The sequence below is a fragment of the Castor canadensis genome, chromosome 6 (genome assembly GCF_047511655.1).
Source record: "Castor canadensis chromosome 6, mCasCan1.hap1v2, whole genome shotgun sequence".
Lineage (NCBI taxonomy): Eukaryota > Metazoa > Chordata > Mammalia > Rodentia > Castoridae > Castor > Castor canadensis.
In genome coordinates, this window is record NC_133391.1 from 97,798,061 (window position 1) to 97,815,440 (window position 17,380).

Below are 17,380 nucleotides of genomic sequence, written 5' to 3' on the forward strand. Positions count from 1 at the left end.
TACAAACTTTACTTTAGTAAACATACTTGTACATGCTTCCTTGTCCATTTGTATGAGACATTTTCCAGGTACATATTGAGAGATTGCTTCAACTTTTGTTAGCTGTTATCAAGGGTACACTTTCTTGAGAATCATTCTGATTCATGAACCTGTGGATAACTTCTTCAATTTATCTTCCTCATGTTTTTTTTCTATTTGTCTTGTTTTGATGCATCTTGAGTAGTTAGCTGTGTCTACAGTGTACGTTTACTTATTGAGTGTATTTTTAAATTTAAAACATTAAGTTAATCATTTGTCAAAGTCCTATTTGGTGGTTTTCCCAAAGTTACTGCTGCTTCTCTCTTTTCAAAGTATCTTTTCCAGGTTTATTCCTTTTTAAAAAAAAAAATCAGTTCAATTATTTTGAACATATTTATGTACAGTCTTTTAAATGATTATTCTTTGAAGTATTAAAAGTAGGGTAATTTTTCATACTATTGAGACCTATGTTATATCATAATCAGAGTGATAATTTCATTATGTATTATAATTAATTTTAACTGGAACGTCTCAGTTTTTTTTTAAATCCCTTCTGGAGCCAGGTGTGATGGTACCGATCTGTAATCCTGCCACTCGGGAGGTTGAAGCAGGAGGATTTACAAGTTCAAGGTCAGCCTGAGCTACACAGAGAGTTCAAGGCCAGGTTGGGTTACAGAGCAAGTCCCTGTCTCCAAAAAAAATCCCTTCTGAAGTGGAACTGTCCCACTTGGAAGAATTTTGTGTTGAGGATTTTCATGAAACTAGGATCAATCTTTATGTTGTTTCAGGTTGGATGTTCCTGCAACACACTGATAGGATAAAGCTAAACACTTTTTATAAGGTGCAAGCTTGGGATTTTAATCTCTCATGGGAGAATTCCAGCCCTAGGTGGAGAACAGCTTTCTTTTTTCCTTTCTGTACTGGTGGGTGCAGTTGTTTGAGTCCTACTTTCACTGAAATTGCATCTCTGCAAAGGGTCAATCCTTGTTTTATGTGTGTCCAAGTCTCTAACCCACTCTGTCCATTAAAATTCAAGCACCCCACCATTATTTCAGGGTCCAGCATCAGCCCTGAGTTCCTGGGATATAAGCTCATATCCTTGCTGGTTTAGCAGTTAGTATTCTCTTTGTTCCCAGCACAAGGAATTTTTCTTTCTTTTTTGTCAACTCAGGCTTACATTACATTTTGGGGCTAAATTACACAGAATTTTTCAGTGTTTTTTGTGTAAATGGCACATTACACAAAAAATGACATTAGCTCAGTCTGCCATGTGCTGGAACCAGCTGTCCTTCACAAGTTTTAATATAGATGGTCAAATTTCTTTTGGGAAGTAAGTGAAGCATAATTGAACCTTTTTATTCATTCAACAAATATTTGTCAAAAACCTGATATGTAAAATCACTGGTTTAGGTACTAAGGATTTAGAGATATCTCACCCTTGTCCTACATGGATGGGGAGCTGAAGGGTAAATAAGCAAACAATGTTAGTAGGATATAGCAAGTGTGTGATCAAAGAGTGCAAAGTATATGATAGAAGCATTGAAAAAAAGATGTGTAATTTCAAAGAGTGGACACTGTAGGTGTTCTAGAAAATATAGTACTCTACATGAGATGTGAAGGTGAAAGAATTAGCCAGGTGAAGAAGTAAGAGAATGGTTTCAAAAAAAAGTATACATTAGGATTCTAAAGTGAGAGAGAATATTAGTAGTTCCATACGGCTGGGGGAGACAAGAGAAAACAGTCCCAGGTCAGAGGTTCCAGGGTCTTTGAGGATGAGGAAGAAGCCTCATTTGAGTGCAGTGGTTAGAGAAGCAGATTTATCACTAAAAGGAAACTATATCAGAGCAAGTAAGAAAGCAACATATGTCGAATCTAAAAGACTCAGTGAGGACAGAAACAGAAGTGTGAATATGAATACACTGGCCCAGACAGTCAAGGGCACAACAGAGGAATGTATGAGATGTGAGGCGTGGCAGTGGTCAGAAGACTGCTCTGGGGATGGAGCGACCCGCAGTATCAGAGTGTGCTGAGAGTAAGAGTCACAGCGTGGAGAAGTTATGTGAGGCCCTTCAGCTTGCCCAGAATAGATTCCAGCATGAACTCCTTTAAGAATTTCCAGGCTTCCTGCACCAAGGTCGAGCACAGCAATGTGGGGAATTAAAAAGGAGTGAGGGCTGGAATCACTATGCAAAGGGACATACTTTGTGAATACAGAAAGGATATCACTTATGAAAACTTTCTGTAGGAAGGCAGGTATCCTATTGAGGGTGACGAATGATGGATAGATGAATTTGTACATGGAATGATTTAAATGGTTTTACTGAAACTCGTATCTTTTTTTTTATAGTATGTGCCTGTGAATATCAGAAAGACAGATTACTTCCCTGAAAAAACATGGAAAAACAGAGAAGCATTTTCATTAGGACATTGACAATAACTAGAGTAGTGCTTCAGCCCTTTGACATGAAGAGGTCTGACATGAAGCATGCAGTAATGGTCTCCTCAAGATAATCAGAGAACAGATGCTGGTCCAAGAGCTCCTTTGACACTGTACCCCTGAGCTATTCTGGTTGAAAGTTTAGATCTAGTGTGCCCCATGTTATTAGCATATTGAGATATGTGCCAGATATGAGCTGTCCTAACACCCAATCAATACAAACTATCTACAAAGATTCTGATGGCCTGTCATGACAGGAGCACAGAGGGTAGGGGTCAACTATCTTCACTAGCAGTCTTGTTAGAAGGGGGTTCTTTGCTCCTGGCTGTACAGCTGCCAAGTCAGGTTGCTCTTCAGGTTTTACAGGTCTGAGACTGCAGTGGTAGGATAGGGACTAGTTCTGCAAGGTCTCAGGAATGGAAAACCCTGATTAGAGATTTCCGGGAGGTTTTCAATATTCGTGGCACCAGTATTTACACAATGGTGCATCTGCCCAGCCTTTTGAGCTGCCTGGCTGAGAGAATCCTGCAGCTGCTCTCATTGCAGTGACCTAGATAATCAGTTTAAATGCTGACTTCAGCCAATACACGTCAGCTCCCAGACATAGTTGTTGATTCTGGCAGGTCAATGCAGGGCCTTAGGATTGGGAACTCTTCTTGTGATAGGATCATCCCTAAAAAAAGGCATTTGAGATGACTGTTTCTACTTTGTATTGACAATGTGGACTATTGTAGGGCAAGGTATGGGAAAAAATGAAGCAAACCCTCAGTCCCTACATTTCATTCCATCTTGATGAACAAATGCTATCTTTCCAGGGTGGAAGTGAAAAGCTTATCTGAGGAAAGGTTCTTCCTCACTCGCCACCCTTCAAGGTAGACTCCAATTTGGGATTTAAACTGTAAATCTTAAAAATATCAAGAACATCTGTGCATTCTTGATGGGCCTGCCACATGGCTTACTTGGAAGGTGTGATTCAGACCTGGGAAAAGAGGACATTTTCTAGAAAGTAGAACCTCTCAGAGGCGTACTTCTCCAAGTTGGTGAAGCGGCTAGGCTGCTTGACATTTATGGGGGATGTAAACACTGGGGTAAACAAAAATCAAAGAGATTCCTTTACTGTGAACTTCTAGAGCCTTTCCTGTACTAATGAGAGTTGTGAGTAACTAAGCAAAGACATGGATAATGTAGCTTTTGCAAACTTAAAGGAGACACTTTGTTTTCTAGTCCTGCTGATTGACAGCAGTTAGACTTTCTTGCTACATTTGTTCTTGAATCACCCAGTTAGTTTCTTCTAGGCTCTCCATGTATCCCTCATCAAGCTGCTGGTTTTTTAAAAATTATTATTACTGTTCTTTTTTTTGTTGTTTATTTATTCATTTATTCATATGTGCACACATCGTTTGGACCATCTCTCCCTCCTGCCCCCCTCCCCCTCCCCTCCCTTGATGCTTTTGTACAACATAAAGCTGTTGGCCTGGCAGTTCAACTTTCAGGCCAGAATAAGTGGATCTTTCTTTTCTTAACTGCTAATAGTTAGCTTTCTTGTGATTTATGTCATTTTTAGTGAAAATAAAATGAACACAGATACTTTTATAAGATGAAGTGGTCAAATTTATACATGGGAAAAGTTTATGCGTTTATTTTTTATTTATTTTTTTTAGCAGTACTGCAGTTTGAACTCAAGGCCTCACAGTTGGTAGGCAGATGCTCTATCTACCAGCCCTTTTTGTTTTTTGTTGTTTTTTTTTTTTCAGGTTTTTAAAATAACCTTTATTAAGTTAACATGTGCATTACAGGAAACAAACATATGAAGCAAAGAACAAAATCATCCATAGCCACAAGCAGTACAGTTGGATTGTCCTAAATCCTGTGTGTACACACAACAATCCATTTTAGGTAACTGAGATCGTATGGTCTGTGTCATGCTTTTCCACACATTGTGAATACTCACCAACTCAATCCCAAAACTATATGATCTACCAGCCCTTTTTGCTTTAGATATTTTTCAGAGAGGGTCTCGTGATTTTTGCCTGGGCTGGTCTGGACCATTGTCTTTCCTATCTCTGCCTCCCAGGTAGCAGGGATTGCAGGTGTGAGCCACCATGCCTAGCCTGAAATGTTTTTAATGTTCAATTATCCACATATTGTACATATTAATGTCACAAAACTAAAAAATAAGAAATATATAGACATAATGTTGGTACCAAGATACTTTTAACTCAAATGCAAATAAAATGAAATTAATGTAACAAAGTTAAGGTAATTATTTCAAATAGGCCAAGGCAATCCAAATAAAGATCCTATTTACCAAACTTCTCCTGTTTATTGATCTCAGTTTATACTATACACTAAGGTATAGTATTTCTAAAAGCAATCCAAAAATGAAACAGTGGTTTGTAATATAAAATATGTAGTGCAAGTGAGTCATAAAATTGAAAAATGGCTGTTTGCCAGTAACCACATAAATTTTGGAGGAAATATATTTTCTATAGGAATGATTTGTTGCAGAAATAGAAAGTATACATTAAAAGCATTAAAACAGTGAAAAATGACCCAAAATATGTGAATTAATTAGTCACAAGCATAACATATATTATCTACATAATTCATTTTGAAAATCATCAGGTTTAATTAATTTTAGGTAAGGGACTGAATCTGAAACAAATGTAGTAAAACAGTGATTTCTCATGCAGACACCACTTATCTTATTATGTGGCTTTCTACTTCTCAAGTGTAGATCTCCAACTATGCATTCGTGTATTCACAAACTCACGAATCTCTTCTCTCCATAGGAGGCATTTTGTTGGGGAGTATTTGCTTTTCGTTTTCCTGGAGAGTCTGTTCTCTACTTGTATGCTTGTCTCCTTGTAGCCTTACTGTTGGATGCAAGGACATGCTGCCATTTTGATGCTTCTAGCAAGAAGGAAAACGCAACCCCTACTTCATTTCCTGGAAACTCTCTACTGAAGCCAGGAACTCTTGACAAATTTTCCAGGTTGACTTATGGAGGGAGTTGGCTAAAAACTCCCCTTACTTATCCATACATTTGGGAGTTGGTATGGCCCAAAGGCAAAGGAAGAAGAAAGGAAATAGGTTCTCCTCACCCACTCCTGGCTAATAGACCATACAGTATTCTTGGTTTCTGCATCCCATCAATCACTTAAGATGGAGGCAGGGAAATTCTGATTCACTCACACTAGTGGCATCAGTAATCAAAAACTAAGCACAGAATGCTAAGCATCCTTCTGTAATTTCACTTACAAGAAATGCCGTATGCTCTTCCTCTTTAAACTTCACTTGGAAAATACAGAAAACAAGAAAGAATTTAAATTTCCTGAATCTGTGTTCCTATTTCACAGTTCTGTTAGAGTATAAAATGAGACAATGCAAATGAATCCATTAAAACCTGGAATATAATGAGTGTTCACTAAATGTAAACTGTACTGCCAAAATATAAAAGCTATTAAAATTTTGGTGCATTTCTGTCCAAATTTTTTCTATGTAAAGGTAATTGTGTTTTATTTTTATCATAAAAATAATAGACATAGAAGTTTTCAATGTTAAAAATGAAATATAGCAAATGGTGTGCAAATCATTCAGTATACAATTGAATGAATTTTCATAAACTGAACACAACCTGTGGTAAATCGCCCATTAGCAGCACCTAAAAAAAAATCTCATTTGCCTTCTAATCACTATTCCCACCCTTGCTAGATAACTGTTTTCTGGACTTCCAACAGCATAGATTCGTTTGTCCTGTTTTTGTTTGGAATAGGATTATTTGTTATGCTAACAACTTTGAACCTTACTCACTCTCGTATCTCATAAGATATTAGTAATGTCTGCCATGTTCCTTAGTGTTCACCATGTCTGGCATTCTGTTAAGCAGTTTACAAGCATTTCATTATTTTCATAGCAAATATATGAGATAAATATTACCTATTTCAATACTGTCCGTTACCACTCTTCATAACAATGTATTCCAAGCAACACAACTTATTGATCAGATTAAATGTTTAAGACCTGGAATATCATTCCTGGTTTAAATTTAACTACTTCTCTTTTAATTTTATTTGCAGTATGGAGACAATAATACCAACTTCATAGGATTTTTAAAAGAACTAAACAGAGCATTATAAAGAACATAGTTCTGGTTGTTGTTTTTAATTTGAGATGGAGTCTTTCTGTGTTGTCCAGGCTGGTCCTGAACTCCTGCGATTGAATTCCTGAGCTCAAGTCATCCTCCTGCTTTAGCCTCCCAAGTAGCTGGGACTTATAAGGATGTGCCACCATGTCTGGCTTATAAAGCACATAGAATAGGACCAGTTATACAATGCTACATGAGTTTTTGTTCAATAAAATATCATCACGTGTTCTTCAGAAGCACCTTTTTAAGAGACTGCATATCATATCATTTGGTAGATATAATTTTCCTAACCATTCTGCTCTTACTGTTTTAATTTTTTCAATGCTATATTTTTTTCTTTTTTTTGAAATGAGGTCTCAACTATGTTGCCCAGGCTAGTCTTGAACTCCTGAGTTCAAGCCATCCTTCTGCCTCTGCCTCCCATGTAGTGGGGACTACAACCACATGCCACTTTTTTTTGTTTTTCCTTGTTGGTGCTTGAGATCAAACCTAGGGCTGCACATGCTAGACAAACACTGTGCTATCAGTGAGCAATATCGCCAGCCCCTCAGTGTTACGAATAACTTTTTAAGGAACATGTACACACTGTTCTTTTTAGTATGTGCGCATTTTATACTGTGCATTTACGTGCTTTATTAGTTACAGCCAGTACAATTTAGAAGTTCATCGAAGCCACTGAGTGGCTTGGATCTTTGGAGAAGCATGGCTAACTGCCATTTCACTGCCAAATGGGAAGGGAATGTATTTCATAATGTCCTCATTTCATATCCTGCTCAACAGAGGTGGCCTTTAAGAAAAACTAGTTCCCTTAAACTGAATATGTTAGACCGATATGTTTAAGGCAGGGCCACCTTTTACCAGAAACTAGAGACATCTGTGAGGCAAATTCATTTTTAGTGTAAATGTTCTTAGGCTTTATAACAACATGCTGTGTATGAGCAGAGCATTCCCAAAGCTTAATGATCATCTAAGGTCAATGCTGGCTGTCAGCAGTCTCATGATTAATGTTTACAAGCAGGTCATTAATCTCCAGGAAATGCTCAGTATTTTGATTGCTGTTTGCTTAAATTGAGGTTGTGAATAATTTAGTAAAGAATGATTACGTGAACTTGAACAAAGAAACAACTGTGTTTTTCTAATATGCATAGGAGCACCTCCTAGTGAGCACAGTCCATAACTGAAAAAGTTGAAGTAATGTAGGTATCAGAAATACAAGAATTTTACAGATTTGTCATGCACTTTGATTAGTAAAAGTAAAGTAACTTCTTGTTAAAAGGGGAAAAGTAAACTAAAATGTAAAAAAAACCTAGATAGTTGTAAGATAGACTTTTTTAGAAGAAAAATGTTTAATTCTATTTTACAATAACATTGTAAAATATAACATTAAAGCATTGAAAATTTTTGTTTTAATAAGAAAATTTTTGTTTTTTGCAGGTCGGAAGGGGTTCCTTATTTGAAATAATCTCTTTTCCAGCAAAAACTGCTTTAACTAGCATAATGTATGCTTCATATGCAGCACTAATTTATTTGGTAAGTTAAGAAAATTATTAGAATCTAGTAATAAATATATTTATTTTGTGTAGTGTTACAGATAACACCATACAATAGAATCATCCACATTAATGTTTTTGAAGACTTTTCACAAAACATCTTAGTTTTTTACTTCATTTAGCTATAATTGTTTCATTTTGGCCATTGTTCCATGGCTTTAGTTCTGTATTCCATCATTTTGAGTCTATGACTTTGGAGAACACAAGTATTAGTGTACTGTATTTTGATTACAAGTGTTATACATGACAAAAATACAATCTCTTATCAATTATAAGGGATTTACTGTCTGTTAATTAGTAGATACTTATGCTTTGTTTTTTAAAACTGTAATAAAATGTTCACACCTTGATGAATTATCACAAAATCTATTAAACTATGTACCACTCAGATCAAGAGATAAAACATTACTGTCATTTACAAACCTCTTTCTTGCCCCCTCACAATTATCACTCTCTTCTATAAAGGCAACAAAGTATTTTGATTTGTAATATTGTAGGCAAATTATATGTAAAAGGAATAATATAGTATATACTCTTTTGCATTGTCTTCTGCTCAACATTGCCACTGTGAGATTCATTAGTTCTCTGTAGCAGTAATTTGTTCATTTTCATTGTGGTGTAGTATTCACTGATTGACTACATCATCCATTTATTTATGCATTCAGTTGCTGATAGGCATTCAGATTGTTTCTAATTTGGGCTGTTATTAATAATAATATGAATAAGGGCAATGTAAATATCCTATACATATCTTTTGGTGAAATTGCTAGGAAATTAGGTATTAGGTAATAGGATATGTATATATACATTCATTTTTAATAGACATTGCAAAACAGTTTTATAAGATGATTTTTTAACAATTCACACTAATCCTAGAAGATTACAAGAATTGTAGTTGCTATTCACCACCACTGACACTTGGAATTGTTACCAATTTCTATTTTAGTCATTTTTGTGGGTAGGTAGTATTATAATATTGTAGTTTTAATTTGCATTTCTTTGATTATGGATGAGATTAAGTTTGGATACATTAGTTGGACATTTGGATATTACTCTCTTTGGTAAATTTTTGTTAAAGTCACTTTAATTTTTCTATTGAGAGGTATCTAACTTTTTAGATTACTGATTTGAATTTTTAAAATATATTACAGGAACAATATGATTATATATGGGCTTTTTTTTTATCTTATGACTTGCCTTTTTACTCTCTTAGCAGTTTTTTTAAAAGCAGAAGTTCTTAATTTTAATGTAGTTCAATTTATTAATCTTTTACTTAATGGTAAGTATCTTTTGTGTTTTAATTAAAGAATCCTGACCTATATCCAAGGTCATGAAAATATTCAAATCTGTTATTTTCCAGAAGCTGTATTTTTTTGCCTTCTACTTTTAGATTTATAATTCATGTGGAATTGGAATGAGGTAAGGTCTAAATATTTCCCTATGGATATCCAATTGATTTTCCCAAGTTTATCAGGAAAAAGTCCTTTTCTTTCTTTTTTTTTTTTTTTTGTGGTTCTGGGGTTTGAACTCAGGTCCTTGCACTTGCTAGGGAGGAATTCCACCACTTGAGCCACACCTCCCCAGCTCAAATCCTTTTCTTATCATCCAAGAACATCATTCTTATCATAAAGCAAGTATAGGTCTATTTATACTTGCTTTATGTTTAAAATTCTCTTGTGTTTAACTGTTTTGTCTATTCTTGCACCAACTCAGCACTGTATAAATTGTAGGAGCTTTATAAGATGTCTTTGTAACTGGTAGAATAAATCTTCCTCCTAATGCACGAACATGGCACATCCTCCATTTATTTTGGACTCCTTTAATTTCTCTTAATACTGTTTAAGTTTTTTGGTTAGAGTTTTTACATATTACATTTTTGTTATTTTTTAAATCATATTGAAACATACAATATAAAAAAATTCCACAATCTATAGCTTCAGTGTACTCCCACTTAAAATCCAAGCAGGTATATTGTTTGTGTGTAAATTGACTAGCTGATTCTAAAATGTATGGGGGAATGAAAAGAATCAAGAATAACCAAATTACCATAGAAAAAAACTGAAAGTAGAACTTACTTTTGAACCTTTTTTTTAAAAAAACTGAATTTATTAAATGTTTTGCAAGTGTTTTAAATTTTTGAGAGGTTCTCCATATCTTAAATATGGCTCTCACATAACATTAACATCAACTGAAGTATGATGAAAACACACTGTAAAAAATGGATAGGATGAAACAACTGCAGGGAAAGAAAAACTAGACTAAAACCAAAATTAAACTTTAATTTCTCAAAGGCTGTTGAAATCATCCCATACAATTTGTGATGCTACAGATTTTATAAGTAGAAAATAGAAAGTTTTTGGTGACCTAATAATATATGCATCCAAGGCCCAGGAGAAGTCAAGGTTATAACTATGATTTTGAAGGCAAATAACATATATGTTGGAGTTTAATGCCCTATGACTGGAACCATGCCAAGTGAACATAGTAAGTCAACAGAAATGTGCAAAACAGCAACATTTAAGGTGAATGAAGAAGTGATCCATCCATGAAGGAGACAAAGGAGCAATGAGAAAAGTAGGAAGAAATCAGAAGAAATAGTGACAGAGAAATGAGAAACTCAGGAAATTGTGAATGGTTGTCAAATACAAGCAAAAAGAAAAGTCAAGTAAAATGAAGATACAAGAAGCATCTTAGACCTAGTAGCAAAGATGTTGGACTTCATCTTATTGAGAACTATGTCAGTGGCATGATGGGACAAAGACGACAAATGTAGGTTACAGAGTAAATAGATGGCAACATAGAAACCAAGAACATTGACTGGCTTGACAAAAAAATAATAAGGGCTAGAGCAGTCCAGAGAGAAACATGGTCCCAGGGATTTTAAACTTTAGAATGAAAGCTACACCTAAATTGCAGGAATTGCTGGTTAAGAATGAGAGGCCAAAGAGACAGGAAACAATAGAAAGATGGTAGGATATAAGTTAAAGATACAGGAATATCAACTTTGATCAAGACTCTTCATTTTCAAGCTGGGCAGCTCATGCCTATAATCCTAGCTATTTGGGAGGCTGAGATCAGGAGAATTGCAGTTCGAGGCCAGCTGGGGCAAATAGTTTATGAGACTTCATCTTTCAAAAATAATCAAAGCAAAATGGACTGGAGGGTGGCTCAAGCAGTAGATTGCCTGTTTTGCATGTGCAAAGCCCTGAGTTCAACCCCCAATACCACAAAAAAAGACTCTTCATTTTCTGAGATTGGGATACATCTTGTCAGAATGGCACAGATATAATTTTTTAAACTTTTTTTTTTTGGCACTTGGGGTTTGAATTCATAGCCTCATGCTTGCCAGGCAGGTGCTCTTACCACTTGAGCCACTCCACCAGCCCCCAGATTTTTTTAGGTGAGGGAAGAAGGAATGTATCAAATAAGTCAGAACTTTTCAATATTTTTTTCACAGCACAGCATAGAAAGTGACTATATTAGGGTTAAATGGATGAAGGTTATTCATAGCTGAAGGTGATGGATATGAAAGTTTTTAGCTCTGGGTTTGGATACATTCAGCTGCAAATAAGAAAAAAATATTTCACTGACATTTAAATATCTTAATTAGAATTGGAGTTCGGCAGTTCCTGGCTTTCTACAGTGGGATCTATAATGCCATCAAGAATCCCTGTGCTGTGGTCTGAATGTATCCTCCCACAATTTATGTTAACTAATCCCCAAGATGATAGTATTAGCAGGTGGGGGTCCTTGTGAGGTTAGTAGACTCTCACGAATGGGACTAGTGTTCTTATAAAAGAGCACTGAGAGTCACATTGTCCCTTCCACTATATGTGAGCATAGCTAGAAGGCACCATCTATGACTAGAAAGTGCACTCTCACCAGACACAGAATGTGCCAGCACCTTTATCTTGGGCTTTCCAACCTCCAGAACTGTGAGAAATAAGAATATTGTCTATGTTCTACTCAATTTGTGATATTTTGTTATAAAAATCTGAAAAGAACAAGACATGGGGGTCTTTCCATATTTTTATCCTAAAATTCATTGTTTTTAGTCCTTCCATTTGTTGCCACATGTACAGGTATCATGCCTATGTCAGGGTTCAAATCAAAAAGGGGGGATAGGTAGAGGCAAAAGATAGACTTTTTCTTCAAATACGAGGAAAACATTTCCAAAAATCCTTCCCAAGCACACATTATTTTATTTTATTCACCACAGGGTGAATGGTGGATGGGATTAGTGCCCTTATAAAAGAGGCCCCTGAGAGTTGCTTTGTCCCTTCCACCATGTGTGGCCACAGCTACAAGGCACCAAATGTAAACTAGAAAGGTGTATATAGTGGTTTTATAATGAGAGGTAGGCAAGAAAGAAAGCAGGAGGGCAGGAGGAAATTGAGGTAGTACAAGGCTCTCAACCCTTTCCCTGTCACCTTTTTGAGAAAATTTTCTGAGCTAGGCCATTGCAGGAACCACTTTGAGGATTTCCAGAGTAAGATGACGGAATAGAAGTATACTTCTCATGACTCTGCAAGTGAGGAGTCAGGGCACAAAGAAGAAACTACATTGCAACAATAGAACAAGGAAGAGCTCCAGGAATCAAGAAAAGAGGTAATGGGAAAACTAAAAAGCACAGAGAAACAGAAAGACAACTCAAAAAAGCACAAAGCAACCTGCAGTTCCTCCTCTCAGATCCTCATCTTGGGAAAGGGAACCCAATACTGCAAGCACAAAGTAAGCCAGAGAGAGCAGGAATCCCCAGAGATAATAGATTGGCAGACGGATGGTTCGTATAAGCTTTAAATCCAGTATGGGAACTTGATCTGGAAGTGACCTGTCCTGAATAGCAAGCTAGCTTTGAAGAAGAAATCCATTATATCACTCACTATCTCAGATGCTATAACCAGGAGCCATCTTGAGAAGGGGTGTATTGCTAGGTGCTGAGCTATTCTAGAGATCAGGAGACATAGAACAGTCACAATTTAGAGTCTCTGGGGACACCACACCATAGTGACTGGGTGGGAGACAGCCATGAGAGATACAGAGTAAGAGCTTCTGTCACAAACCCACTGGCATGTTTAAACAGCAGGGAGCATGAGTTGTGGATTACCAGCCCCACCTTCTGTGGCACAGAGACTAGTCAAATATGGTTTAGTGTGGGTCTGGGTCTAGGGCACAAAAATGGAGGCTGGCAGATTGCTCAGTTCTTGCCTCCCCCCACACCCCAACTCCAGCCCAGAGCTCAGTGGTTTGTTTGCTTTCCCCACTTGCTGAGGTATTTGGGATTATGCCAAGGGTTGAACATATGCCATGCCCCTGTGTGCACAACAGAGGGCCTCTGGAGCTAGTGAGTATCTGCTTGTTCCACACACCCCTGAATCTCATTGGAATTAGCAGCAGCTCCAAGTGTCCATGCAAAAAGCCTCTGGAATGAACTTGAGGCAGACAACACATCCTTAACTAAACCAGCAAGAAACACAGGATAGGCCTTATCCTACATACAGTACCAACCTGTTTGGTGGGAGCTGAGAGGAATTACAACAGGCTTCAGCTGCAACCCAGTATTGTCCCCACAGTTGGCAGATTCCAAAATTAGAGGATTCCAAAATTGAAAGAAACCTCTTCAATTAAAGTACTGACTAGGAGAAATTTTTGACTCATTTTTCTTTTTTTAATCCGCTCACTTTTCTTTACGTTTACCTAATTTTACTTATTTTTAAAAAATTCTTTAACTGGATTTCTTATCTCTTTTCCCCTTATTAAAATTTTTTTTCTCTTCTTTTACTCCTTCCCCTACCCCCGTTTTATTTTAAACTGTATCATTTTTTAAAACTTTTTAGTTTATTCCACATTATTTTTGCCCCTTTTCAACTGCTACTGGTGGTGTGATTGTTATTTTTAACTTGTTTTTACTGTATTTCTATATGTGGTTTTTTTTTGTTGTTCCTGTGGTTTTCTCCTTTGAGTGGTACTTTGAGAAGGCTGCTCACTTATAAGAGCTTCACATAAATGTGGAAGAGATATCCATTCTAACAGATAAGCAAAAATCAATATAGAAACACAAGATTTATGAAAAAACAAGGTAACTCTCCAATTCATAATTCTCCAGTAACTGAATCCAAAGATATGAGAGTAGATGAAATGCCAAAAAATTCAGAAGATTGATTTTTTAAAATGCTTAATGAATTCAAAGAGAACACAAATAAACAGCTGAATGAATTAAGACAATATAGGATATAAAAGCACAATTCAATAATGAGATTCTACAAAAGAACCAAGCAGAAATTGTAGAAATTTAAGTAAGTCAAATGAAATATTCAGTTGAAAATCTCACCAACAGACAAGACCAAGCAAAAGAAATAATATCAGGATTTAAAGGCAAGGTTGATGAATTATCACATTCAGTCAGTAATGAAAAAAAAGATAAAACTTTATAAACAGAATGTACAATATGTAGGGAACATAACTAAAAGTTCAAACATATGAATAACCAATATAGATTAAGGAGTAGAAGTAAAGGTGAAAAAAAAAAAGGCATAGAAAACCTATTTAGTGAAATGGCAGCATAAAATTTCCCAAATCTTGTGAAAGATATGGACATCCCAAATAGATATGGCCAGAAGAGACCCTCTCCATGTAATATTATACTTGCATTTCCAAACAAAGAAAGAATATTGAACACTGCAAGAGAGAAGTATCAAGTCACTTATAAAGATAGACCCCTCAGAACAACAGCACACTTCTCAGCAGAAATTCTAAAGGCCAGGAGGGCATGGAAGATATATTTCAAGCCCTGAAAGAAAATAACTGCCAGCCTAGATCATTATAACCTGCAATATTATTCTTCAGAATCAAAGGGGAAATAAAACTCTCCCAAAATAAGCATAAATTAAAGGAACTGATGACCACTAACCCAACATTACAGAAGACCTTTAAAGAAATCCTGCACACAGAAAGGGAAGCAACATAAAGACAATCACAAGACTGCAGGAAAGAGAATGTGGTGGAAATATTATGTATGCATGTATGAAAATGAAAAAATGAGACCTGTTCAAACTATTCCAGGAATGGGGGAATGGAGGCTAAACGAGAATTATGGAGGGGGTGAATCCAACTATGAAATATTGTAAGAACTTTTAAAATTGTCACAATGTACCCCAAGTAAACAATAATATGATAATAAAAAACGTAAAAAAAAAAAGACTTAGATAAACAAATAAGAATCAGGACAGCATCAAATATGATTAATTCAGTAAGCCATCAAACCTCTAGCATGAATAAGGGTGAAAGAAACAAACAGATTTGAGACAACAGAAGAAAAACAAAATCACAGAAGCTAGTATATACTTTTCAATAATAAACCTGAATGCAAATGGTCTTTATTCGCTAATTAAAGATGCAAACTGGGTGACTGGATTTAAAAAACACCCAACAAACTGCTGCCTACAAAAAACTTACCTCACTGGTAAAGATACAGATAGACTGAAAGTGAAAGGATAGAAAATGTTATTTCCAGTAAATGAAATCTGAAAGCAAGCAGGAGTAGCTGTCCTCATTATGTGACAAAACAGACTTCAAGCCGAAATTGGTCAGAATAGACAAAGGTCACTACATATTGATAAAGGAAACCCTACTAGATTTTTATTACTGTGACAAATAATTGAAACAAATTTAAATGGAGTAAAAATTTATATGACCTAGTTTCAATCCAAGGTCAGCTGGTTCAATTATTTTGAGGCAGAAACAGCAGGGCAGTGGGAGTATGTGGCAGAAGTTACTTACCTCATGTGAACCAGGAAGCAGAAAGGTAAGACAGAAAGCAAGGGGCCAGGGAAATATGTAGATCCCAGGCACACATCCCCAGTGACTTACTTGCTCCAGATAGGCCCCACCTCCTAAAGTTTCCAGCACCTCATAAAATAGTACCACCAGCTGGGGACAGGCTTTCAACGCATGAATCTATGGGGGCATTTCATATCCACATCATGCTAGGGAACAATCCACCAAGAAGATAAAATGATTATAAATACATATGCACTGAGTCAGAACACCCAATATATAAAAAACAAAAACTACAAGATTATAGACCATAAAGGAGTGATAAACCCCAATACAACAATAGTGGGTGACTTCAATACCACCACCCTCACCAATAGATGGAGACAAATTAACAAAGAAACATCTCAGTTAAATTACACTCTAGATCAAGTGGACGTAACAAATGTCTATAGAATATTTCACCCAAAAGCAGCAGAATGAATACACATCCTTTTCATCAGCACATGTAACTTTTTCTAAGATAGATCATATTTTAGGAAATAAAGCAAGTCTTAACAAATATAAAAAATATTAAAATTTCTTGCATTTTATTAGGTTGTAATAGAAAGAAACTAAAAATCAGCAAGAAAAACTGCAGAAATTATGAATACACATGAAGATGGAACAATACATTTTTTAACAAACAGTGGGTCACTGAAGAAATTGGGTAGATTTAAAAATTCCTAGAATCAAATGAAAATGGAAACATAACATACCAGAATCTGTGGGATATGGTGAAAATGGTTCTAAGAGGGAAGTTTATAGCTATGAGTGTGTGCATTAATAAAACAGATCTCAAATAAAATAAAGATGTACCTCAAGGTCACATAAAAACAACAACAACAAAAAACCAAACCAAAAATTAGTGGAGAAAAGAAATAATAAAGATCAGAGTAGAAATAAATGTAGATCAATAGAATAATACAAAGAGTTGGTTCTTTGAGAGGAGAAAATGTACAAACTCCTAGCTCAGAGAAGATACAAATAAAATTAGAAGCAGGAAGAGGATATTATAATAGATGCCAATGAAATCCATAGGAACATTAGGGAATATTTTGAAAGATTACATTCTAGTAAATTTGAAAACTTAGATGAAATGGACAAATTTTTAGATACATATAACCTATCAAAACTAAACAAAGAGGACATAAAAGTAGATCAATAACAAGCAATGAGATTAAAGATATAATGAAAGGTCTTACAACTGAGAAAAGCCCAGGAATACACAGACTCACAACTGAATTCTACCAGACTTTTAAAGAAAAACTAGTATCAATGCTCTTCAAAGTAACCCATAAAATAGAAAGGGAAAGAATGTTTCTGAACTCATTCTACAAAGCTAGTATTACTGATATCAAAACCTGATAAGGACGCACACAAAAAAAGAAAATGGATGGGTCTAGAGGCCATCAT

The 17,380-nt window shown here is 35.8% G+C and overlaps 1 protein-coding gene across 1 annotated transcript in view; it reads left to right on the forward strand.

Moving 5' to 3' along the window:
• Positions 1-17,380, forward strand: part of Spata9 (spermatogenesis associated 9) — a 28,677-nt gene that overhangs the window by 9,769 nt on the left and 1,528 nt on the right. The window contains exon 4 of the mRNA XM_020187083.2: positions 8,037-8,132. Within this exon, the coding sequence (XP_020042672.2) occupies positions 8,037-8,132 (96 nt within the window). The remainder of the gene's footprint in view (positions 1-8,036; positions 8,133-17,380) is intronic.